The sequence below is a fragment of the Acartia tonsa genome, chromosome 8, assembly GCF_053477335.1.
Source record: "Acartia tonsa isolate MP-2025a chromosome 8, ASM5347733v1, whole genome shotgun sequence".
Lineage (NCBI taxonomy): Eukaryota > Metazoa > Arthropoda > Copepoda > Calanoida > Acartiidae > Acartia > Acartia tonsa.
In genome coordinates, this window is record NC_137267.1 from 35,975,672 (window position 1) to 36,002,708 (window position 27,037).

At 31.9% G+C, this 27,037-nt stretch overlaps 2 protein-coding genes across 3 annotated transcripts in view; one reads left to right on the forward strand and one right to left on the reverse strand.

Moving 5' to 3' along the window:
* The window catches only part of LOC145326828 (long-chain-fatty-acid--CoA ligase 4-like), a 173,506-nt gene that overhangs the window by 23,181 nt on the left and 123,288 nt on the right, over window positions 1-27,037 (reverse strand). The window contains exons 2-3 of the mRNA XM_080170256.1: window positions 1,886-1,976; window positions 1,436-1,503 (exon numbers count right to left, since the gene is read on the reverse strand). Of these exons, the coding sequence (XP_080026382.1) occupies window positions 1,436-1,503; window positions 1,886-1,924 (107 nt within the window). The 5' untranslated portion in view covers window positions 1,925-1,976. The remainder of the gene's footprint in view (window positions 1-1,435; window positions 1,504-1,885; window positions 1,977-27,037) is intronic.
* Window positions 5,416-26,947, forward strand: LOC145326822 (uncharacterized). Of its 2 annotated transcripts, XM_080170250.1 has the most exons (35): window positions 5,416-6,151; window positions 6,508-6,910; window positions 7,367-7,798; window positions 10,488-11,122; window positions 11,366-11,456; window positions 12,131-12,187; window positions 12,613-12,701; window positions 13,194-13,325; window positions 13,701-13,904; window positions 14,453-14,539; window positions 14,923-15,064; window positions 15,321-15,446; window positions 16,128-16,241; window positions 16,596-16,673; window positions 16,929-16,982; window positions 17,454-17,565; window positions 18,039-18,199; window positions 18,394-18,464; window positions 18,913-18,975; window positions 19,181-19,281; window positions 19,491-19,645; window positions 19,920-20,015; window positions 21,047-21,112; window positions 21,356-21,503; window positions 21,970-22,044; window positions 22,212-22,248; window positions 22,524-22,664; window positions 23,130-23,423; window positions 23,765-23,931; window positions 24,350-24,411; window positions 24,839-24,930; window positions 25,203-25,295; window positions 26,215-26,286; window positions 26,439-26,666; window positions 26,772-26,947. In XM_080170250.1, exons 4-35 carry the CDS (start codon window positions 11,093-11,095, stop codon window positions 26,913-26,915), a joined length of 3,582 nt encoding a protein of 1,193 aa, XP_080026376.1. In that variant the 5' UTR covers window positions 5,416-6,151; window positions 6,508-6,910; window positions 7,367-7,798; window positions 10,488-11,092; the 3' UTR covers window positions 26,916-26,947. The 2 variants fall into 2 exon arrangements, with proteins under 2 accessions (XP_080026376.1, XP_080026377.1); XM_080170251.1 differs by lacking the exon at window positions 21,047-21,112.

Below are 27,037 nucleotides of genomic sequence, written 5' to 3' on the forward strand. Positions count from 1 at the left end.
TAGGTTTTTTATCCACTTCATTGATTAAGTAGGTATAAATCTCAGGGGAGGGAGCCTGGGAGGGGATATTGGGCTGTTTATTACACTGGTCCCCAAAGTTTTATAATAATGTTTTCTTATTCGTTGACCCGAAAAACTTTGGGGACTTTTTCTAGAATTTCGATTGGTTAGTTCATTAAGTTGAGTGTCCAAATGTTTAAGCTACTAATTGTAATCTACGAAAGGGGAAATTTTGTGTATTATCATTGTGGATGTACACGAATATATCAGCCATTGTGTTATCCCTATAGATCCCTGTATTATACATCTAACCTATTTATCATAATTATATTTTGATAAAAAATAATCTATTTATGCTAAAAATACACCAACAAATTTGAAGTTGATAACTTTTTTATCAAAATAACAGCTGTGGGCTATAAAAATCAATGCAAAAAATAAACAAACAAAACATTATTTGTTTATAAATCTGATCGTATTATAAAAAAAAAACTTTTGAAAAATAGGTATTTAAACTAGGTTATGATTGGAGATATCCAAAATGCAATGAAAGAGGGATATTTGTTTTTCAAAGAGGCAGTTAAAAATGTTTGAAAAAATAACAGTAGGGTAAAATAACAAAATAGTTAATTAAAATGTTACAAATCTAAGATAAATTATAAAATTCAGTCATTGCCTAGGTAGTTATAGAAAAGCTGCACGAATAATCTTATTTGCATGAAGATAAGGAGAAATTAACATACAACGTTGACAATATTTTTGAATAGCGAAGAATAAAAATATGCTAAAACTTGTTAAAATATACCTAGATTTATTTTTTAAAGAAATAAAATATTTCCTATATGAAGCCGACAGACAAAATAAGTTACAAATTCATGCTTTTTGGGGATTTATTATTCACACTAAACAAAAATCCAGCCTTCTATCACAACAAGCTACCGAGATAAATATTTCTAAAGTAGAGACAGACATTCAAATTATAAAGTAGCAACGCTACCAAAAAGGAACTAAATGGAAATTTCTAAAGAAGATTTAAGGTGTAATATTAGAGCAGGATTTAAAGCATATTGTTAACTTATACTTTACTGTGATCATAATATCATTGTAACTTTAGAAACCCGCGATAATCTAATATAAGAATATTATCAAAGATTACATACGCTCTAATATGGAGAAAAGAAACAAATGAATATTTCCTATATGTATCAGAATTCTAAAATTTATAAGGTACTAAATCAAAATGTATTTTGTAAATACATACATGTAAAAACAAAGGTTAATTAGGTGAATAATAAGTATTTCTTATGATTTTTGCAATTTAATACTTATAAAACAGTGAACCTTATTTTTATGCCAATATTATAATCATTAATGCAACAAAATGTTTTGTTTTATCACATTGATCTTTGGAAATGCATGTGATATAAGAGCTTACCTTTTCCATGGTTGTTGCACTCCGAAGTAGACAGGATAAGTTATAAAGTCGTAGATATATAGGAAGCCCTGAACAAACAAAAACATTTAATACAATATTTGTTCAAGATAGGTCAATTGAAAATAAATAAATATTTCGCCCATTATAAAATTCTCCCTTTTTAAGTATTAAAGTATTTGGGAAGGTTATTTTGTCTTCCATTTAACTATCACTGGAATCTTAAATGTTGAATTAATTCAATTTACTCAATGAAATCATTCCCTTTCATTGCCAGGGGTACTCGACCTTTTAATTACACTTCTTTTGTCTGAAAATTCCTTATGAAGTTATGATTAAGCAGTATTGGGTACTATTAATAACCGCACAAAACAAAATAATCAGAAAAGCTAAATAAGTCCGTCCATTAAAATTTCTAATACGGCTAATCCTATGCTTTTCAGAGAAGCTTACCTTGAGCAGACAGAGGACTCCTTCCCCCAGAACACCCATGTTATTATTTGTTTTATACTTTGGATTAGACTAGCATCACTTTAAAATAGCTTCTGAAAATAGGTAGATAACTTCTAGATTAAAAGCGCATTATAATTTGGTAAGATAGTGATACCTTAAGTACCTATGTTAATAGCTACCTATTCAATAAGGGGGGGGGAAGTTTTGACACATTTGCGTAAACAGGGAGTATAGGCTTTATCTTTGGACTGAGAGGATAGGTTATTAGGGATAAAATTATTCTTATATGATGAATTTTCCCAAGTTTTAAGATTTTTTGGATAGGCCTCCAGGTTCCGGAGCTCCAGGCCTCCAGGTCCTCTCTGTACAGGTAAAAATTAAAAAAATATTTTTTTTTTTGAAGAGTTAGAAGTCAACCTATGAAACAAAATATGCATATTTTTGAATGTTATTCACATATTTGAAGAAAAAAACGCATATTTTGTTTCATAAGTTGACTTCTAACTCTTCAAAAAAAATTTTTTTTTTCATTTTTACCTGTACAGAGAGGACCTGGAGGCCTGGAGCTCCGGAACCTGGAGGCCTATCCAAAAAATCTTAAAACTTGGGAAAATTCATCATATAAGAATGATTTTATCCCTAATAACCTATACTCTCAGTCCAAAGATAAAGCCTATACTCCCTGTTTACGCAAATGTGTCAAAACTTCCCCCCCCCCCTTATATTTTTCTAAAAAACAAAGCGGATTTATATTTTTGAAGTAATTTAGGTACAACTTAGATTTGTAACTTTTGGTTTAAGTTTGAGGGATGTTGGTGGCGTTTCAAATTTTTTAAACCAACACAAAAAAAATCAGCTTATATATAATTACAGCACTGTAAATTTGCATAGAATCTGCTACAAAGCAGTAAAATATAGATCAGTGAAGAAACGGTAGCATAGCCGTCAGTTACTGCCGCCGAAATCTGTGAAAATTGTCCAAAAATATTTGACAGGAATATGTTTATTTTTTAAAGTTTCACATGTCTACATTAAAAAACTGCCAAGCAATTGGTTGGTTTACATAAGTAATAAATTGTACATTTTAACCTATTAAAAGTTAACACACAACTAAGGCACTGATTAATATAATAATTAACACAATAAAAAGTAATTATCCTTTTTGTGTCCGCGTAATAAATTCGTTATCACTTGTATAATAGAAAATAGTACAATAAACTTTGTCATGAGTTTTTACACACAAGAAAAGACATATTTTCAATAATTACGAAAAATAGGCAATTCTATTATACAAAAGCTAAATAAGGTTAATTGTTTGTCCATTACATTCTCTCTAACCAATGAACCGATTAAGTTCTAAATGACAAGAGTTTCACTTGGGGCGCAACCATTTGAAATAGTGAATTTTATCATTTTTAACTTTTTCATCAGTAAAAAGTTAGCATTTTTAAGGGAAAAGTATTGCTTAATTTAACCAACTTACCATCTGACAGAAAATAATAATCAATATCTTCTTATCCTCATTAATTGTCTAAATTAGACAAAATATTTTGCAGTATTAATTTATATCAATGGTACAGTAATATGATTAGATTACATAACTGATAGTTATTCTATATATCAAAAACATGATTTCGAAATAGATAATTTCTTTAGGTAAAACTTTTTAAATAAACTATGGGTCTAATTGATTTTTAGAAGTTATATAAAGACACTTGTATAATAAGCGTATAAAACCTTAGAAACGTACACAAAACAACTTATTTCAAAACTCAAGCTTTCCCTAATTAGAATAAAAAAAGCAATGTTGCATAGTCAAAACGATATTATAAACTAAACTAAAACTCCATTAAAATAAAATCAATACATCAAAAAACTATAACACAGATGTTCATGAACTGAAAATCACTCAAAAAAACTAGTTTCCCCAAAGTTGCAGAAGAAAATCACCTTTTACTAGTGTACCACACATTTTTTCAGCAACAAAATTTTGCTCTATTTAAATTGCAATAATGCAAGACTAAAATTAGGGTAAAAATTTACATAAATTAAAACATTTAAGCAAAACATTATTAAATGACATGGGTTTATCTAAAATAAATGGTAAGCTGGTATAAAACATGGCTATATATTCCCCTGAATACTGAGGCAGTGAAGTAATAATATATGGTACGATGCGCAGAAATGCTTTCCCTAGCTGCGCAAGCCGGCTCTCTACAAAGTCTCCGAATTATCCCCCCCCCCCCCCTCAAATTACTTCCTTTTTATTGAATATTACTATTCTCCCGTCATATGTTTTACTATCATTTTTATAATATTACACAAAATTGTTTGTTTTAATAGCAATATTTCACTCAAAAAACGTAAGATTTTATCCTTTCACAGCTGTTAAGATGTATCATTCATGTAAGAGCTAAAAAAAATTCAAAAATTCAAATACAATCACTCAACTCTAATGAAATCTACAATTTTAGCAGAAAAGAAAAGGAAAGCAATTGACGGCATTTAAAATTTTGTTTGCATTTTATTCAAGTTGCCAGAATTTTCATACACAAATGACCAATTTAAATCCCTACAACAACGACCTTTTAAAAAAATGATTCTCCTTCTATAATGTTTAGCTTCAGACAGAATCTGATTTATTAGATTGTTTTATTGCAATATTTTAACTTTTATGTTTGTATACAGCTGGCGACATTTTTACTTAAAAGTCGTCTTTTGTACAAGGATAAGAAGATTCATAAGTATAGCAAAGCCAAAAAATTAGACAATTATGTATACAAACTTTGTCAAAATATAAAGTAAATCAATACAGACGGACAAAAATGAATAAATGAGTAACTACATGTTTAACAAAAAATTACCACTTAGCTCTTCTGAAATCACCTTTTTTTCTACATAGTTTGTTTTTGAATTTTCACATTTCTATCGATCCTCTAAAAGAAATTTGGGCTTCAATTGAAGATTATATTATTATTTCCTTGAATGCTTTGCCATATACATATTGATTGTAATCCGATTTCTCTCCAATGTAGACATTTGTATGTTTCAATTTAAGAATTTAATGTAGCAATTGTAGCCTAAAACCAACTCATGACATAATTACCATCCCCAAATCTATGTGAAGCTTTCCTAAAATATAGAACTCATAGAATAAATGTATAACTTTATTGCATAGAATGAGAATTATAAAAATCCTTACTACTTTTGATCAAATGATTGTCTGCTAGATATTCTTATTTCTCTCCAATAAAAATCCTCCAAATTATTCGTCTGCTTCCTTGTTGTCTCTCATTGGTCATAATTTATCACGTGACCATACAAGGTTTTTATATGCCCCCTCATTAGTTGAAATATTTGTAAATAAAGAATCTGATTGGTCGAAACAAATATATTGCCTTGTAAGCAGTTTTATTGGCCTGCTCCTTCCCACTTTGTTTATTTGGGTATTTTTTTGAGTGATATGTTTTCATTAAAATTTATTACATGAATCATGCCGTAAAAAAATATTTTTATTGCAATTATATAACTAACGGGCCTGTTTAACAAGATTTTGTCATATTCCGTGATTTATTTACAAACTGCAATATCTGTCAAAATAGAAAATCGTGTTTTTATAAGTCTGTGAATGTGTTTAAATTTATATCCTCATTTTCCTAAAAAAATCTATGCTTTTTTATTTCTGTGCTAATTATTAATTTAATTTTTCTCTGAGAAGAGGTGTTAACTTTTAATCAAAAAATATAATTTTCAGATTTTTTATTCTTTCAAAATGAAGCATTTTATGCGAAACAAAGTATTATCAAATAACCTGTGCCATGAAATATTACGTAGCAACAGTGAGAATGACATTAAATTATGCTTTAAAGAAGGTTTTGTTAATGTTAATAAATTTTTATTCCATATAATCAGCAAATATAATATAGAAGAGAAAACTGACGCGATTTTGATACCAGATATTTCATATGAAAAAGGTGAAAATTTGATAAAAAATATTCTTCATATGTCAAACGATATACAGTCAATTGAAGAACATGAATTTTGGTTAGATAAAGCTATATATGAATCTATAAGAACAGCTAAATGTGATTTAGATTCAAATAAAAAGAGAAGAAAAATCAAGCCAAATGTTAAAGAAAGTTTAGTAGAAAATAAAAAAGCAAGAAAATCAATTGAAATTGAAGAAAATAATAAAAACGAAAGTTCGCCATCAAGTAAAGATTCTAAAAACAGAGATTCTTTTGATGGATCAAATAAAGCTGCAAGGTGTATGTTGTATTATTTATATATTTTTACTTTAAAAAGTTCCTTTGTTGTTTAGTAATATCTCGTAAACAACTGGACAAATGCTCTACAACTAAAATGTAAAATCTCACTAAATTGTGGATTATCATAAAATAAGCTACACATAACAATAGAGGGATAGAATAGAAACTATTAAATATTATTTGAGATTTTTATAAGTGTATAACGTCCAAGGGGGTTGGGGAGCAATGGGAGTTTATCCCACCTTCCCAAATTTATATTACCCCACTAACCAGATTTTTTTGATAAATATTTGTTTGTTATATTTTTTTACCTAGGTACTTTCGAAAATCATAAATAACACATAATTCTAATAGCTCTGGTAAAGAACAGGAAAGTGAAAGACAAAATCAAACTTTGCCAAACACAAAAGTGCACACAACTCTAAATAATCAAAAATCTAAATATCTTACATCAATACCGTTCCTGAACAGAAAAGATAAAATTAAAAATAAAAGCCATGTGACTGTAAGTGAAAAAAGTAAACCTTTGAGCCCGTCATCCAAAAATGAAACTAACACTGTTATGAAAATTATTCAAAAGAATATAAAACTGCCTCTTCAAGTCGACGACAATAGTGAAAACTCAAAGCTTAGCGAGACAAAAACTGATAGATTTCCCACCCCAGATTTGGAAGAATTTGTGCCGCTAGAAAGTGTTTTGCTTGATGAAGATACTGAAACGCTTTTCCCAGATTCTGTAGATTTTTCGGACCTAAAGGTATAAAAATATTAGTTAGAGACAAACAATGAATTCATGTTTTGATTTGATTTATATACTCTTTTAGTGTTATTTTAAAGATAATTTATGTGTGATTGATAATAAAATGAAAAAGGATAAAGGGCAATTTAAAAGCTTATTACGGATGGACCTAAATGTTCACGTGGATTTGAGTCTAAATAGAATTTATTTTACAGTATTGCTTCAAAACCGATTAATATCCGCTAGATTAGAACCGGTTCTCAGCCATACTCAAAAATCATATATCGTATCGTATTATAGCAATTTTCTACGAACAGTAAAATGAAAAATCAAAATATTAATGTAAATTTTGTTAGTCTGGGCCTTCGGCCCCTCAGGGCTCATAAAACCGAAATTGACTTATAATTTATCATTTTACTATCCGCGGAAAGCTGTCTTTAATACAATGCGATAAATAACTATTACAAATTTTAGGTTATAATAGCAGGACATGGTAACATACATGGAGATGATATATTTTCCATGGAAACAGAAGATGTGCTTGATACACCTTCTAGTAAATCTGAAACAGAAAAAGAGGAGTCTCTAACAGTGGTTCATATCTGTAACATATGTGATAAACAATTTGAAAGTAAGAATACCTTAAATCAACACATGGAAAATGTTCATCTTTTACAGAAATTTTTTAGTTGCCACCTTTGTAATCGTAAATTTGCAGCAAAAGTTGAGTTAGATAATCATTTGAAAAGTTTACATTCAAGCAAAGATAGAACTTTACGCGAAGAAAAAAATGCGGGATTTGATATCAGGAATGTCCAAAGTGAGATCAGAACTTGGATTTGTGACCTATGCGGGGCTGAGTTGAGGAGTAAAAGAGGCATGCAAACTCACCTGTTAATACATCAGGTATGGGTTGTCATAAAAATCCTATCTTACTATATAAAGAAGTAAGGGATTTTTTTTGTCTGAAGCTTAAGATTTCAATAACTACTAAATTGATTGAGTTCTCCTTTTTTATTTATATAGGTCCAGGACTGGATTTTTGCTATTATATTTTTAGAATTAAGCCTTGGGATTGTTTTAGTCTATTTTGTACACTCTCAGACTGGCCAGAGTGTACGTTTTGTACGTTTTGTACGTTACGCATCGAATCTGTGTACGTTCTGGACGTTATTTTGATATGTGTACGTAACGTATTTTGAAATTTGTATTTTTGTACGTTTTACGTTTTTTTTTTAAATAATAAGAATCAAATATTAGCAGAAAAGTAATTTGTATGTTTTGTACGAGAATTTTTGCAAAAACAATAGGTGTATTATTTAAATAAATTCAATAATATCTTCAATTTTCATAGAACAAAAATATGTATGTAAATTATGCATATATGTTATTAGAACTTACAGTTTAAATTCATGGATTTGAAATATATGTCCTATAGATATAGTTTAAACTATTGAACAGAAAGAGATATGCAGTTGACTAAATTCAAGTTTAAATGCATTTCATGCTACTACCCCTTTAATAGATTTTACGATAATTTTTAAAAAATTCTTTATATACTTGGGTAAATTTTCTGAGATATATGGTGCACAGTGTAGGATTAAGAAGTCTTATTTTTTGGTATCTTCAGTTTTTAAAGAATAAGAATCAAATATAAGTATAAAAGTATTTTTATATTTATTTGTATTTGTACAAAAAGTATTACAAAAAAAGTATATTATCTATAATGCAAAGTAGAATGATGTCTGTCCGTCTGCTTGTCCGTCTGTATATCAGAAGCTTAATATCTCAGTAACCACTGAACCTATTGTGCTCTACTCTTCATGGAATATACCTAATAGTCCTGTGATGGTTTTTGCTATTTTCTTTGGGGGAGGGACACTTAAAGCTTTTTACTTTCTACTAGGATTAGAGGCTTCGTATCCCTCTTTTATAGAATCGTTTGTTGGAAATTTGTCAAAAAAAAATATAAAAAAAGATTGTGATTATTTTTTTCATTTAGGCTTCGCCCCAGGGTGCGGTGGAGGTTCCCCCACCCCGCTGATTTGCATTAGTTTACAAAAATAAATTGAGGGGTGGTTGATTTTTTTTTTTGGGGGGGGGGGGCTGGGTTTCCCACACTCTAAGAAAATAGCCTAAAACTACCACAGGACTAGTAGATATATTCCTTGAAGATTAGAATTTAGAACCCAATCTGTTCAGCGGTTACCAAGATCTTAAGCTTTAGACAGACAGGCATTGATTTACTTTGTATTAAAGACTTTTATTTTCTGAGATCTTTAGCAATAGACAAAATAACCCTATATCCTATTATATGTTTATCCTATAAATCCTTTTTTTTTCTGTAACAAAGAATCTCGCTAACTGCTGAACCGACATGATCTTTGTGAGGTTGTAGGCTATTTTCTCTGTCCTTCCATATCCCTTCAAGAACCTGTATTCAAAATGGTAGAAAAATAGCCTAAAACCATCTCGGTAACTGTGTGAAGTAGTTATGAAAATCTTAAGCATCAGACAAAAAACTTACTACTTTATTTAATAGAATATACTTAGTACGTAATAACAAGATGTATGTCTCTCTGTCAGTTTATTTGTACCGAAGGTTCTCGCTAACCGCTAAACCGATATGGTTCTCTTTTACAGGGTAGCTTCTCATAGGTCCTGGGAGAGGGTACAACCACCCTCCCAAGAGAAACTACACTTAGAAAAAAATCACAACCCTTCCCCTATTTTTTCTTTCTTTTTAAAATTGAAATCAGAAATGGGGGTGGTCTACTCCCCCTTCCCTCACTAAAAAAATTATTAGCGAAGCTACTCTATAATCACTTTGTCAGTCCGTTATGCTATCGGAGAAACGTGATTTTCTCGGCTCCTGTTTTTTGATTGAATAAGTTCACATTCTACATATTTTCATTGAGATCGCTAACCACGGAACCGATATTGTTCTCCTTAACAAGATAGCTTCTCATAGGTTTTTGGAAGTTTTATAACTATTTTGGGGAAGAGTATCACCATCCACCCTCCCAAGAGAAATTGACTTTAGAAAAAAAACTACCTCCTCCCCCCAAAAATGAATTTTAATTGCGATTTTAAGTTAATTTTTTTCCAGATGTCTATAAATAACTTTTGAGCTTCGCTACTTATGTATGTTGTCATCCATGTTTTTTTATTGAATTCAACTCTCCCCTCCTCAAGTGCCCCTAGAGGCCTTTAGGAGCGTAGACGCTAGTTCTTTTGAATAGAGTAATAGGATATCTTGTGTCTGTCAGTTCGCTATGGTTCTCCTTTACAGGTAGCTGCTAGTAGACTTAAATGTATTGATAATAGGTAACTAGGAAATTATTTAACTTATTTTTATTAGGAATGTACGTTTTTTGTACGTTTTTTATACTTTTTTTATGTACGTAACGTATTTTTTTTGTGTACGTTATGTACGTTTTTTATTTTCAAAATTGGCTGGCCAGTCTGCACTCTTCTTCAACATTTGAATGAATTCAGAGCCCATAGATGCTAAGGGCGCTGTTGCTGGTCTTAAATAAAATAAAACAACTTTATATAGGTACATTGTTATAATATACATTCTAATTTTTTCTAGGAAGGGACAAAAAATATTCCATGTGATGAATGTAACTCAATGTTTCGCCACAAGAGTACCCTGGTTAAACACAAGAATAGAATTCATAAGTTATCACATGTGAACAAGTTATCATGTGATGTATGCCTTAAATCATTCAACCACTCTGAAGGCTTAAAGAGACACAAGCAAAAAATTCACGGCACTAATCGCCAATTCGAATGTAAAAATTGTTCAAAAAAATTTGCTTTTCAGTATGATTTAAACAGACATACAAAACTGAAATCATGCACAAGAAAGAGATATCTACAGGCTAGAAAAGAAATAGCAAATGGTCAAGATAGTAAGGATCCATTGGATTTTGGGCAAGAAAATCAGAGGAGTGAAGTTAGAATCGCCCCAAAAGTTTTAAACATTCCAGCTGAAAGTTTTGTATTTGATGTTTTTGAAGATTTGCTATAAAAAAATAAGAAAAATTTTATTATATAAAAACAAATTTTATTTAGGATAACTAGAATTTACTAATATTTACCTATATACTTTCAGATATAAAGATGTGTAAATACTAATATTATGAAAAGCGTGATCAGCTTTGTAAAGTATTGTTGTTGTTTGAAAAGGTTATTATGAACCAAAATGTTACAAATAATTCTCAGGTGTAATAATCTTTTTCATATAATACATATTTGGAAGTACAATTGAAATTAATATATATAGATACCGATACATATCAGTTTAAAAAAAAATATAATAAATAAATAAAAATTGAGATTGATGTTTTCAAAATTTCTTTCAATCACCAGTGCATAGGATAATATATATGAATTTCAATTTATTATATTAGATATCATTAACCCATCCCCGCATGTATGTACAAAGATTATTTATCTTCATCTCAGATACAAGGATATCCAGTTACAAGTTCTGGTCCAAGCGTCCAGAATCAACAGTTGAACATCCTGCAACAGTCGCCAGTTAATAATCAACAAGGTAATTAACATCTGTGTTCTTTACTTAACCTAGTTGAATGAAGTGCATAATGAAATCCAAATATCCCTTATACAAACAGCCATTTGATTACACGACCTTCGTCTTTATTTTCAATATCCGAATGTACATATGTTGATTTTTCACCCTTTCTTCAAATATTCTTTTTATCAACATGCATCAAGTAGTTACAGAGACCCTTAGACAGACAGAGAGGGAGTGGACTGACTTATAGACAGACATCGCTCTACTTCAAATAGATATTTGGAATACTTATATGATATATACATTATACAATACTAGCGGATACGCCCCTAGAGGCCTCTAGGGACACGTAAAATTGTTACTATTCAATCTATTTTTAAAATCAGCTATCTACCAAAAATATTTATTAGCCGATAGATGGTGTTAGTTCTGTTTTTAGCTGACTGCAAAAAATGTCCGCAGGGCGGTGTTTTTTTTATTGTCGATTTCTCTGGTGAGGGTGTTGGTACCCTCCCCCAAAACGGTTATAAAACTTCGTGGGACTTATGAGAAGCTACCCTGTTAAGGAGAACCCGATCGGTTAAGCGGTTAGCGAGATCCTTCAGTACAGACAAACATATAGACATCCTGTTACTTTATTATAAGGATAGGTATGGTTTTAAATTAAAAATTTCATATTAATTATAATTTAGGTGGAATTGTTTATCAACTGTTTAATCCGCAGCTACAAACGTTACAACAAGTTTCAGGCAAAGAACATTTACTTATTGCATAGAAAAACAGCTTTTGATATAGAATAAAATTGTAGTGATATTTAATCTCAACCAACAACCTGTTCATATACCTACTCCTGTTTGTAGATTACTTTTAGAACTTACCAAATATAATTATCTTTTTTTCTTTTTTCTACTTCTTGTTTTTCTAACACACTAGCTGAATATCATGGCAATACAAAAATATCTTTATAACATTGTTAAAAAACGAACCTAGTAAAAGTGTCTGACTCTGATTATGACGTAAAAAAAATTAGCCAATGAGAGGCCACTGTAAATTTTACCATTGGTCAATTACAGTGTTTACTAGCCTTTCATTGGCTAATTTTTTTTACGTCATAATCAGAGTCAGACACTTTTACTAGGTTCTAAAAAAACAAGTAAATCATCATTGGTTTTAGGTGGGCAAGGAGTTACAGGATTTGTTAATCACACAATTTCAGAACTGTCACAGACAGAAGTTACACAGGCCATCAGTCCAACACAACAGGTAAGCAATAAGCGGAGGGAGGGGACATTGGGAAGTTTATTACACAAGTCCCCAACATTTAGGTTAACATTTTCTTATTCGTTGGCTTAACAACTTTGGGGACTTAAATGAATTTTGATTGGTTGGTTAGGTGTCCAAACGTTTCAACTACTAATTATAATCTACAGAAGGTGTAATTTGGTGTATAATCATTGGGGATGTATATCAATTTATTGGCCATTGTCTTATCCCTTTAGATCCCTAGGATCTGTAGATGGGTACTAGTCAAAATCAAATGTTCGGCAGCCACCTTTTTTTAGCAAGTTGTAACTTCTAATTCCCATCATCTTTGAGACAATTTTTATTATCTCGTAAGTCACAAATTTACAATATTTGTAAAATTATTTGGTTGACAAGCCTTTCCAAAGATTATCATGCATTTTAACATTCAAATGATACAATGCAAATCAAGTAGGTAGGGAGAAAATAATAATATTATATTGTCTTTTATAGTTGTCCCAGCAACCCTATTCACTGCTGGGAGTTCAAGGAGTACAAAGTGTGCAGGGAGTACAAAGTGTACAGGGTGTGCAGCCTTTGATGTCCTATGGTGTAATTCCTGCAAACTATCAATCACAACATCAGGTAATTTGTCATTTGTGTAGCGCAGCTGCACAATTTTATAATTTACTAGCGGCTACGCTGCGCTTTGAAGGCCTCTATTTGTAATTGAGGTGGATGGTGGGAAGTGGGGGGAGGGAGGTCTAGCCCATTGATTTTATGTTTATAAAGAAAAGTAAAAAAGATATGGGAGTTGATGGTACTCTCCCAAAAAATAGTTCTATATCTTCCCAGGTCCTTTAAAAAGCTACATTGTAAAGGAGAACAAAATCGGTTCAGTGGTTAGCGAGATCATTTGGTACACACAGACACCCTGTTACTTTTATTGATTGATTTACCTAGCATTAATGTGTTTTCATTTAGATTAAAAGAAATATAAGTAAATTTATTTCTTTATAGAGTGCTCCCAATTCCCCACAGCAAGGACTCAGCCATCAGCAACAACAGCTGTTGTTGAAACAACTACAACCAATCCCACAGCAACAGTCAAGTTATCCTCCCTCTAGCCAAAGTCAACTAACAGCTGTTAATTCAAATCAACAACCGCCACCTGTTGGTGTAAATACAAGCCCGCAGATTATTAGTTTAAACAACACAAGTCCACAGGAATGTTCTTATGATTTTAGTTAATACATTTTAAAAAGGAAAGTACAAAATTCAAAATATTAAAATTGTATTTTTATAAGTGATCTAAAGGGATAAGGCATTAGCCGATAAATTGATGTACATCCCCAATGATGATACACAGAAATACCCCTTCTGTTGATTACTATTAGTAGTTGAAAAATTTGAACACTCAATTTAATCAAAACCAACCAATTAAAATTCAATAGAAGTCTCCAAAGTTTTTAAGCCAACGAATAAGAAAAGTTTATTATAACACTTTGGAGACTAGTGTAATAAACATCCTAATGTCCCCTCCCCCCTGATTTTTTATAGAAAGCGTTTTCAGTGCGGCATTAAGAAAATTTGGAAAAAACAAACCGTTTTAAACAAAAACTTTTATGTGCCCTATGTCTTGTTTTTGTTTTAAAAAAATTAGTTCTTCTTCTTTTCCTTGGGATACAATTAAAATGGGTTTAATAAGTTAATATCCTAACTTGAACTACCTAGGTACGTAGGTAGTAATTTAATTTTAAGAATATGATTATCAGATTGTTGGTTTGAATAACACAAGTCCTGGCCAGCCCATCACCATCAATAGTTTGCCACAAAATATTATTACTCAGTTAAATCAGGTACAGATAAGATAGGCCAGAATACAGTTTCTATGCGTACAATCTATGTATATAAATATCTAAGCTATTTTCCATTTAATCTTTCAATAGGTATTCAATGTTCTTTTCAGTCGAAGTGTTAAATTACATTTGCTAATAAAAATATATATCCTTGTTTAAGTATTCATGAGATCTGTTGCTGTCACGGTAACATGTTTAATGATTTAAAGGCTGCTATCGGCTAAAAGGCTAAACGTGCATATTATGTGTTGGCAACTCTTTCTAAACGGTCAAAGATCTTGTTTTCAGATAATAGCCAGTATTTATGAATATACATAGAACGTCTATCTCGCAGCTCATATAAATCCGCGAGAAGGACTTATTTGTGTTTGTTAACATTTTAGGGGAACTCAGGGTATCAGTTTATTCAGAATGGGCAAAATATTATCGCAATCCCACAGCAGTTGTTGGCACAACAACCTCAGTTTCAACCACAGCAACAGCAGCAACAACAATCCAGTCCACAAATCTTGCCACGCCCATCAGGTACACGATTCCGCAGGGGTAGATTAGATCCAACCCAACCTCCACCATACATTTTAGTTTGAAAATGAAAAATTAAAAAAAACTTTTCTTCGGAGGGGGGGGGGGTGTTCTTTTTCTAGTGGCTATTTTTCTTAGATCTAGGAGAAGCTTCACCGAAAAGACGACGTTCTAGCATTTAGAGAGATCTTAAGCTACATATAGACTAAAAGACAGAAAAAGACAGATAGTCATCCTATTACTTACAAATCCTGTTTAGAATCTGTACCTGGAATGGAGAGAAATAATTTTATGATGACCCCTGTCAAAGTTTCTTCTCCTAAAAAAGTTGTCAAGAAAAGAACCCCAAAACCTAAACCTATCCAACCTACAAATATTCAACCAGGTTAGATTTACTGTCTTTAAGTTACTCTTTAATATTATAAGCCTGTCTGTTGACTATAATGGAACACTAAAGCCTTTATCAATAGTACACAATGACAGACACGTAATTTTAGAGTATATGAAATGACTTGGAGCACTTGACCTGTAACTAAATGGTAACGTGTCTGCTTGCTTATTTGTCAATGATTTATGCTATCATATTCGAGTATAAGTCATGCTAGCGACAGTAAAATGACATTCACTGCTGCTATATACAGCACGTTACTGTAATTCTAAGAGGTTTCTAATGTCTTGGCACAAAAACGGAGGAAACTCGTATTCTGAGGCAGGGGTAACTTATAAACAAAGTTCATGCAGTTAAAGGGCTAGTTGTAGGAAAAGGTATCATGAGTACTAAAGTATGGCTCTGAGGTAAAATCATTACTTTTGTTATAGGTTCCTAGGGGATATGGGGTGGCTTGGGGTGGTCTGGTCGCCCTCAACTTAAAACTTTAGTTTTAAATGTAAAAAGTAACAATACGTTTTTTGGAGTATTTTTTCCAGAAGCGATTTATGATGGATGAAGTTCCTCTCTTTCTAAATAGTTCTAAACCTTTTTGGGACCTGTAACTTTACTTTTACTTTTTTACCTTTATACCAGGATTTTAGATATTTGAAAATGTTCACAATAAATCTATTTTAGTGATAAGTGATCCAAGTATTAACAAAACAGCTGACCAGTTGATTGGTGATTGTATAAACAAGATGACTACAAAACCTTCCAAACTCATTGAGAAGAAAGAGCTCAAAATGATAGGTAAGTTGGTTGATGCATATATTGTATTTTGTCTGGGTTTCATTTTTCAGGGAAGCTTTTATCCAGTGTATGTTTTTCATTTAACTTAAGGTTAGATTAATCCCTAAAGAAGAATAACTCGAACCCTCCTATACAAAAAAATATTATTTTTCTGTATTTTATTGGTTTTTAATCAGTTTAGAAACATAAAATCAGAAAAACATATTACTAAAATACAAAACTGAAATTTATTTGTTTTATCTGAGTGAGGGCATCTTTTTCAATCACACAAGTATCTATAATTATCCAGATTAGCCGTAAAAAGTTTCCTGCAATAGAGAATACATAAATAATAGAAAAATATTATGTTTTTAGGGCTACCAGATCATTTGAGAAAAGGACTTGATATGATATTCATTGGTTTTCATCCCTCATTAAAATCTGCAGAATCAGGTATACTATCTAATGATTGGTACCCAAAGTTTTATAACCAAGTTATCTTATTCGTGTGCTTCAAAACATCGGGTACTTTAATAAATTTTGATTGGTGAGTTTTAAACTAGTAGTGTCCAAATTTTTCAACCAATAATTTAATATACAGAAGGGGTAATTTTGTTTTTTCATAATTTGAGATGTAAATCAATTTTTCAACGATTGTCTTATCCCCTAAGATCCCTGGATACGATAACAATATTTGTCTATGTTCAGGAAGCTATTTTGATGGAAATGACGACCATTTCTGGGAAGCTTTGAGAATATCAGGTTGGTTTTAAAACAACAAGTTTTTTCTTTTTTTATGGTATACCCCCTCCTCCCCCAACCCTAACCCTTCAATAAAATGATAAATTCACTTTAGTGAAACCTTAGTCTTTTGTTCATAGATTTATTTAATAATAAATTGTGTCTAAATTACAACTTACCTAGCTACATATTTAAAAGATTAATAAATATAAAGAAATTTGTAAAAAATGAAGGCAGAAGATGTTGTTTGAAGATTTTTTTAAATGTACAATATGATGAACTTAATGCAGTTTAGCTGGATATTAATTGAAATTAAAATTATTTTGTAGAAAGAGGAAAAAATCAAAAGGGGAGGGGATGTAAAGTTTCTATCTTTATATACTAGGTAATAAAATAACATCCAAGATTGATAATACTGGTCGATAAAAAAATTTCTATCCACCAATCAATTAATCAAATTTTAGAAATCTTGTACTCTATCTATCTATCCAGGTATAGTTCCAGAGAACACAACCGCCGTGGATGACTACAGGCTGGTGAAATGCGGCCTAGGATTTACTCATCTCATTGCTAAACCTGCAGCATCCCATCTTTTATTCAAAAAGTAAGTAATTTTTCTAGTATGGCTTTAAAACCGATTAATACCCGATGAATTAAAACAGGTTCTCAGCCATACTGAAAAATCACGTATAGCATCGTATTATTAGATACAATTTTCCACGAATAAAAAAAGATTTTCAAAATTAAAAAAAATATTTCTAAGAGGATAAAACCAGATTTATTTATCCATTATCTAACCAGGGATGGAAGAAAAATTGGGCTATTTATCACACTAGTCCCTAAAGTTTTGTAATAACGTTTTCTTATTCGTTGGCCTAACGGCTATGGGGTCTTTTAGTGAGTTTTGATTGGTTAGTTTATTAAGGTGGGTGTCGTAACTTTTCAATCAATAATTGTAATTTACGGAAGGGGTATTTTTTTGTATCATCATTAGGGATGTACTACAATGTACATCAATTTATCGACCATTGTCTTTTCCCTTTATATCCCTGCATTTAACTTTCATTACTTATCTAGACCAGAGTGTGACGAGGGACGAACAGAATTGAAGAACAAGTTATCCATGTACAACCCTAGCCTGGCTGTATTCTACGGCAGTGACACGTACGACATGTTCAAGGGGACTAAGAAGAAGTACAGCTATGGCCTTCAGAGACGAGAACATGCTTGGATGAATACAGGGATGAGTTGCTAGAAAAAAGTCAATTGAGTACCTATTACATTTAAACTCCTTATAATCAACTAGCTGCTGTGCGCCTAGCATCCTGAGGCTCTGTTATTTTTTATGTTTAGTTTATGATATAAATTAGGATCAAATCACCTTTCATACTTTTTATTTTTTTGTGGATTTTTTGTTGCAACTCCAAAAGTGCAGGTCCAATGGAATGGGTATTGCCGAGTCTGCAAGGAGATAATAGAACCACGTGTCTTTCTAATGATAAGGTTAGTATGATGTATCTCATTCTAATTTATTATTTCCTTATTGTGCCCTAGAATTATTTTTGTATCGTAGGAATGTTTTTTTACTTAGCCTAATGATAAAAAAGAAACTAAAAAAACGTTTAAATTACGCCAGTATCAAAAATCCCAAGGAAATGCCTACTACATAGACTTTTAATAAGGCATCGTTTAATTTCTAGCAATAAATAGTTTGAATAAGGAAATATTTTGCTTTTTTGTAGTAATTTTGTTATATTATCTTCATTGATCAAATACCTTCCATAGCTTACATGTGAGTTTTTTTTATATGCAAGTTTCAGAATCTATATCAATATTTACGCTTTAAAAAAATAAATACTTAACTATTTTAGAATATTAAAGGATGTTTATTATGTTAGAGAGCACTGCATAAAGAATTTCTCATAGAAATTGATTAAGGAATGTAATTTAGGTGTCAGTTTTTCATGGCCTAAAGAAGTATTATGAGTATCTGCTTGGAAATACTGATAAACCTCAGGAAATTATACATTATAAGTTGATTCTATGTATTGATCACTTGGATGTTAGTAGGGTATTTTTGGTTGAACGCTAACCCCTCCTTTTTTTTGGGTGTAAACACCACATTTTTTTTGTGTGTGTATAGACAAAATTCTGCCATACACCCAAAACAAAACCAATAACAATTCAGACAGTCGAAATATAATGGATTATACCGGCTACAGGATTCTGAACTCATATTTCCTGACAAGGAACTTGCTAAACGAAGGAGCGGGATTAGAGAGGAGTTTGTTACTAAGAAGTCAGCCATTGATGAGTATAGGTAAGCATTGATAATAGGTAACACAAAATTATAAATTTAACGTCCATGTTAGAAAACATTTTCATATTTTTAAAAAAAACTATACCAATGGTTACAATATTTCTACTGTTTTATGTAGTTAAATTCATCAAGTTTAAGTAAATATATACAATATTCGAATTTATATGCTTAAAAATTGTCCTATTGATTGATAATAATATTTTATGCAGGACCTTATCAAGTCCCCAACAAGGACCATCGAATGTTGATAAGCCCAGCCCTCTTCCTCTTGAAGACGATGATATATCACCTGATAACACCAAGCTTTGTATTGATACCAGCAGCAGTAGTTCCAGCTATGATAGTGATGATTTAGAGATGCCAGGTATATAGATAGATAGATACCAGCAGTAGTAGTTCCAGCTATGATAGTGATGATTTAGAGATGCCAGGTATATAGATAGATAGATACCAGCAGTAGTAGTTCCAGCTACGATAGTGATGATTTAGAGATGCCAGGTATATGAATAGATACATACCAGCAGTAGTAGTTCCAGCTATGATAGTGATGATTTAGAGATGCTAGGTATAGAGAAAGATAAATAGATACCAGCAGTAACAGTTCCAGCTATCATAAATATAATGTTCTATTCTTTTAGTGCTTGAAGCCCAAGTGCCATTTCCAACAGCAAAATCTCGAAGAAAATCGTCTACGGATGACTCACTTACAACCATACTTTCACGTAAAAAGCAAGGTATTATTATGAAAAAATTAAGTAACTTTTTTATTTGATATATTTGGTCAAATATATGTATTTAGTAATTTTCTAAATAACATTTGGGGTATTGTCCCTTTCGTGACAAAGCGTCTTGAGAGGCGTTTCGTCTTATTATCACAGTATCTTTTAATAGGTTATTTTAGGTTAGGTTGGGGTTACGCCCCTCGCAGGGGCTGGAAATAGGAGAAGAGCTACTGTGAAAATACGAAGAAACGCTCCTTAAGAGGCGTTGTTACGAGAAAGACTATAACAAACATTTCTACATTGTGTTTTTTTATGAGAACTTTTTTGAAAGCATTTTTGCCCCACTTATAGTAATCAGATTTTAATAATTAATGGCTTGTTTTCTTCGTTTTTTGATGCAATTATTAGAACAACAAAAAAATATTTCAGTTTTTATTTAAAAAGTACAGTAAAATCTAAAATTCAAAACTTATGTGTCAACGTCTAAAAATGGTTTTAGCGCATTTTTCTTATGCTCAAATATTCAACCTTTTGCAAGAATGGCTGCTAAACTCTTCAAAATTGAGATATAGAGCTAAAAATGTATACAGATGCTATTAGGGACATGTACTAGAATATATCAAAGTTTGATTGTCATATCTCAACAAGGGAGGGAGTAATGGTCCCCCAAAGTCGACTACAGAAAATCCAATTTTTTTCTTGCAAAGGGTAGAAGATGTAGGCATAAGAAAAATGCGCTAAAACCATTTTTATATGTTCACACCTAAGTTTTGAATTTTATATTTTACTGTACTTTTTAAATCAAAACTGAAATATTTTTTTGGTGTTCTATGAATTGCGTAAAAAACGAAGAAAATAAGCCACTAATCATTAAATTCTGATAACTATAAGTGGGGTAAAATTGCTTTCAAAAAAGTTCTCATAAAAAAACACACTGTTGTACCGCATCTACCTTGAACATGTGGGATGTATGTCTGTTAGTCTGTCCAAGTCCGACTATTACTGTATTCTCACATTGTTACCTAATCTATTTATTTATTTAGAAATTAGTGGAAATAAAGCACCTTCTTTACCTTCCTGTAGTGAAACAAGCAGAAGTTTTTCCCCAGGTTATTTACAATACATGAATTTATTTATTTATAGGAATTTGTTTTACAGAGTTCGACATTGCCAAATCTATGCTCTACTGTCCAATAACTCTTTCAGAAATAATCACAAAAAAAATAATTATCCTTTTACACGAGCTAAACGTTACACGAAAAGCGTTATCCGTTACGGACGGACCAACCCTTACTAAAGAAAAGCTTCGCTTGTAAAATTAATACCTGTATTGTAAAACTAATCCCCTGCAGACCTGGATTCCAACCAGGATGGACCTCCAGTGCTGAAGCTAAATGAACCTGGACACGAACGCAGTGACAGCGGGGGGGCTAATAGTCCACCAACATTAAATATCATCAGTCCCCCCTCTTCTTCAAATACAAATGAAAATGATAAATCAGGAATGTTCTTTTTATTTGTTATGAAAGTGAATCTTAAATTCAGGGATCTAAATTCTAAAGGGATAAGACAATGACCGATAATTTAATGTATAACCCCAATGATAATACACCAAATTACCCCTTCTGTAGATTAAAATTAGTGGTTGAAACATTAGAACTCTTAACTTAATGAATCAATCAATTAAAATTCAGTTAAGTCCCAAAAGCTGGTAAGCCAACGAATAAGAAAACGTTATTATAAACCATTGAGGACTAGTGTAATAAACAGCTCATAGTCCCCACTCTCTCTTTATGGGTTGTCATATACTTTATATAGTTCTAAGCTACATTCTTTAAGAAGTTTAAATATTAGATTTTTTGACTAAATCAAAGCATTTGACGAAATATTTTTCAAAACCTTTTTTGCCATTTGACAAAACTCACTTAAAATACTCCCCTTAAAAAAAAGAATATTTGTTTTGTTTAGTATTAAATGAAAAGTCAACCAGTATTTTAAACAAAGATCTCCTTAACAAAAACCTGCCCTCGCCTTTACAAAGGTAATAATTTTATTTGTTTTTGGAATTGTTTCTTTTAAGTTTTCAAGGAGTTCTTAAATATTTTTTTTATCAACATCTTACATCTAAAGCCAAAAAAAGTGAGACATTGAAAATTAGGCGTTAGTGACTATTTTTTTATGAATTTTTGTATTAATTTATATTTTCAGATCTGCACCAGTTAACGAGGGAAGTCCAAGAAAAGTGGTAAGTCCAATTTTTTATAAAGTTCAAAATGTGAAGTTGAAAACGACACTTGGACAAAAAATATAGTGTATGTACTAGATACTTGGTTTACGAGATTACTAAATAAATCCTGGCCCCCTTTAAAGCAAAATAGAAAGGAATATTTTTTTCAGTAGGTTGAAGAGAGTCAAATGCGCTTATTAAGTCCAATTGTTCTTAATAAAGTACATATGACTAAACCCTAACACACAACTTTACGGAAAGTACGCGAAAAAAATGGCACCCTTTGAATTCAGGACAAGACGGGAACTCCGGAGCCGCAGTATGAGAAGCCGAGTACAAGTGATAAACATTATGCAAAACAGAGATACCACAGCGACTCTGATGACAGTGATGATCTACAGTTTACCAGCAAAAGGGCAGAGTCTCCGTTGCAGGTTAGTTTTTTTTCAAGGGATAAGATAATGGATGATTATTGATATACATTCCCAATTATGATAAGAATCTATTTCTTCCTTATTGGAGTTCGGGACCAACCAATAAAAATTAAACCAAATTTCCCTAAGCTTTTGAGCCAACGAATAAGTTATAGAACTTAATATACCAGTGTAATTAGTAGTCCAGTATCCCCTCCCTCACTGTATTGTACCATATTTTATAGGGAAAAAACAATCAAATAGTATTTTTGACTGGAAGAATTAATCTTTCTTAGGGTACCTATTATATCCCTATCCATTTAAAAATACAAATTTTCTGAATGGAACGAAAGTTTTCTATTATTAAAATGATAATTTTCTAAAAAATATTATTTTTACTTTTAATGACGTTGAAAAAGTATACCTACCTAGAATGTTAAAAATTAGATAGTTATTATTTTAAACTACGATTTTCAATTATTGTAGGACCCTAATGTGGCATTTGATCGCCTTTTTCAATCCTCACCCACACCAAAACCAAGGTCAGATGACGAAAAATTATCCAAAAAGTCTAAAGAATCTCCGGCGACGAAGGAAGCCAAAAAATCTGGGAACAAAGATCCCAATAAATCCGCGAGTTCTGGATTGAATAAATCTGGTGGGGGAAAGAAGGATGGAAGTTTGTCCCCTGAGAAAAGTCAGGGGATGACCTCTATTTGGGGGAAAGGTGGCCAGGCATCTTTTGACCTACCTGATGATTATGTCAAAGATTATTTAAAGGTAAAGATTTATGACAATACATGCTAAAATTATTCCAATTTCTTACAAAATTGAGCTTTTTAAAGTTTTTTTTTGTCTGTAGAGTAAGATTCGATAACTACTGAACCGATTGAGTTTTCATTTTATGGAAGCTTTTTATAGATCCCTGGATGTTTTAGACATTTTAATTTTTAGGACTTTTTGGAAAGAAGTCCTCTAGTTATATCTAAGTTTTGTTTTAAGCTATTTTCCTACTTTCCTTACTCATTCGATAACAGACCTTCTAGATGCTAGGAGCGCAGCCGCTAGTGCTACATAAAATAAAATGTTTAAATGTATATCATATTGTGCATTTTTTAAAGGAGCAACAAGCCAAAAAGACTGAATCTGGATCTGAAGATTCTCCACACCCCTTACAACTTACAACAATAACAACAGAAAATACTTTAACATTGACTGCAACCATATTACAAAGTTCAGATTCTCATCCATTACTCTTGACAACAACCACACAAAGTAACAGTACAAGGTGAGCAAATTATATGACAAATATTATTTTATCGTATTTTTTGAAAACCGATTAGTATCCGGTGGATTATACCCAGTTCTCATCCTTACGAAAAAAATATGTCTAGCATCGTATTATATATAGTTTTCTACAATTATAAAAATGTATAACCATAAGATCAAAACCAGTTTTTTTAGCCTGTGCCTTCGGCATCTCGTGGCTAAGAAAACTGGTTTTAATCGTATAATTTTATATCCGCTGAAAGCTGTTTATGATACGATGCGAAAAATAACTATTCTTTAATTATGGGGTGAAAATGAGCTGGTTTATTTCCATAAAGATTATTTTTATTTCAATGACAAATTGAAACTGTTTCTACTTAAATCTAGATAGTTTTTTTTTTAATGTGTTGTGTTTGCAATATGTTTTATTTATTTAGAAAAGTAAAAAGTCGAACTGGATCTCTGGATGTTATTCCTGCTTGTTTGCCAGAATCTGTAGGTAAGATTCTTACATTTCTTTTCATATATTTCTTTTATATGTATTTCACCTGTGTGTGTGTGTGCAATTAAGTCACTGCCGCAGAGGAGTTTGGAGTACCTACTGGTCTTTATTCGTGACTTGTGAGTATCCAATCCACGTAATAATCTCCCTTCTCACACAACCAAAGGGAAGTTTCGTGAATGTATGGGGACTTGAAATTAAACTCTCACCACCGTAAGTCAGTGAGTTACCACTCAGCTACGACGCCCCTTACGCCCCTGCGATGTTATTTAAAAAGTAGGTTCATACTCAAAGTTAAGTCTCGTTAATTTTTGTAAATAAAAAATAAATTATAAAACTTTTGATTTACTTTTGAATGAGTAATTGTGTGCTTTTTTAGCTACAAAAATCTTCAAAAAGTATATGTTTAACTTTTCTTATTTAGGAACAGAGATAGAAGACATATTGTCAAGTGGATTTGATCCATTTCAAAGTAAAAACAGATTTCTCAATTCACCTATGTCATCAGGTTCTAAGGTAAAATAACTTTAATATCATAATTTTAATAATGATATTAACTTCTAGATACATTGGATGGATAATGATATGTCATTACTTTGATCTTACACCAGATTTTTATGTTCTCTAATAAAGTAAACTACGTAGTGGGGTTAAATAGCGAGTATGAGCCATTTGATGATTTTTAATAGATTTACTTGTTTGATTCATCCATTTTGTCATCATTTTTGGGAGGCATTTTTTTGTATAAATTTCAGTAGGTACATACTTATAATTGTAACCTTTGTTAGAATGAGGAAAGATTGTTGCTCTCTCCAGCCTTATCAATGGCCTCAACCAAATCAACTAGCACAGTAAAGAAGGCACCAACAGTTGGCAGAAGAAGGAATTTTATGTCAACCAAGTTGTTATTCACAAAGGGGGGGGGGGGTTAATGCAACCATCTCGTAATCAGTGAGCAAATGGCACTTAGAATTCGTATTTGATCTCAACTTTTGCATGAGTAATCCTTAGTAGGTCTATTTTCCCTAAATCGAACAAAAAGTTGGAAAAGTAACGGCTGGCGGATCAGCCGTTTAGCCGTTTTTTGCCTATTTTCAGGGTAAATCCATATTCAACTTTTTAAAACATATTTTTGGTTTAATTCATGTTAAATGATAGCAATAACAATTTTTAAAACTTCTAGTACCAACAGCTACCGTCTAGAACCGTTTGATAGCGTTTTGAAGTTGCAAAGAGTATTATGTGGAGATAGATTTCGTGACTAATTTGCAGTGTAGATAGGCAAAAAATGGCAAAACGGCTGAGCCGCCAGCCGTTACTTTTCCAACTTTTTGTTCGATTTAGGGAAAATAGACCCACCAAGGATTACTCATGCAAAATTTCAGATGGAAATTCGAATTCTAAGTGCCATTTGCTCACTGTTTACGAGATGGTTGCACTAAAAACTCCCCCCTTTTCTTCCATGATGCAAAATTTCTTATTTTATGGGGTGTTGACATTCCCCTTTCCGTACACTTGTGGTTGACTTCAATCTTTCAATTTGTGTGTATGAAGTCAGAGAAAGATGGAACAATGAGATGTTTATTACACTAGTCCCCAAAGTTTTATTATAACGTTTTCTCATTCGTTGACTTAACAACTTTAGGGTTGATTGAATTTTGATTGGTCGTTTAATTAAGTTGATTGTTCAAACGTTTCAACCACTAATTTTATTATACAGAAGGAATAATTGTAGCCTTTAAAGTCTTCTTCAATTTTGCTAAAATATATATGTAACTTGGTTGACATATCTGGAATAATAGGGGCAAGGCAAGGACCAAAGTTGAGGATAATCTGCATCCAAATCTTTTACCTGAAGACTATCTTGACGAGGTTTGTTCTATTTTAAACTCTTTAGGCAATTTAAACAATATAGCAAAGAGACACATGGAGGGTATGGCCAAACAGACAGACATCATCCTACTTTTAAAAAAAGATAGACGAAGTTTTCAAGAATAAATGTGAACATTTATTGTCTGTTTCAGGTGATTGGCCAGTACTTCAATGCAGATGACTCCAGTGACGGAGGGGAGGGAGAGGGGGAAGTGTCCAGAAGAGGCAGAGGCAATAGGGGCGGCGCAGCTAGAGGGGGAAGAGGCAGGGGAAGGGGGAGAAAAGCTTTGGCGCCAAAAACCCCCACGAGGGAGGGAAAAGGTGGGAAATTTGGAGTAGGAAAGAGAGTTGGAAGGAGCCCTGGTAGAAAAACAAATCAGGTAGATAATGTTAAAGATATCTCTAATTTATTTGATACAAAACATGAAATATTCTTAAATTAGATACCTTTTTTATCTTAAATGTCAATCCATTTTTTCATGCAGGACTTCAGTGAAGAAGATGATTCTGGTGATGACTTGATATCTGTTGCCAAGCCCACCAGGCAGACAACAGCCAGGCTGGACAACCAGGCCTCCAAAACTAAACCTGACAATAAAACTTCTCCAAGCAGCAGGCAACATAGTTAATGGCTAATAAAACCAAATATCATTATCCTTAAAAAGTGTATAATGGATCACTTTAGTTTAAGATAAGCTGCAATCCATTAAGTATATGTTAAGGAAATCACTTTAAAAATAGTTATGTTATA

Bases quoted from the DNA above. Each gene is read 5' to 3' on its own strand.
- LOC145326822 (XM_080170250.1), top strand. From the start codon at position 11,093: ATGAACCAAAATGTTACAAATAATTCTCAG. The intron at 14,540-14,922 runs GTACAGATAAGA...TTAACATTTTAG, and splicing joins TTATTACTCAGTTAAATCAG to GGGAACTCAGGGTATCAGTT. The intron at 24,412-24,838 runs GTAAGATTCTTA...TTTCTTATTTAG, and splicing joins TTGTTTGCCAGAATCTGTAG to GAACAGAGATAGAAGACATA.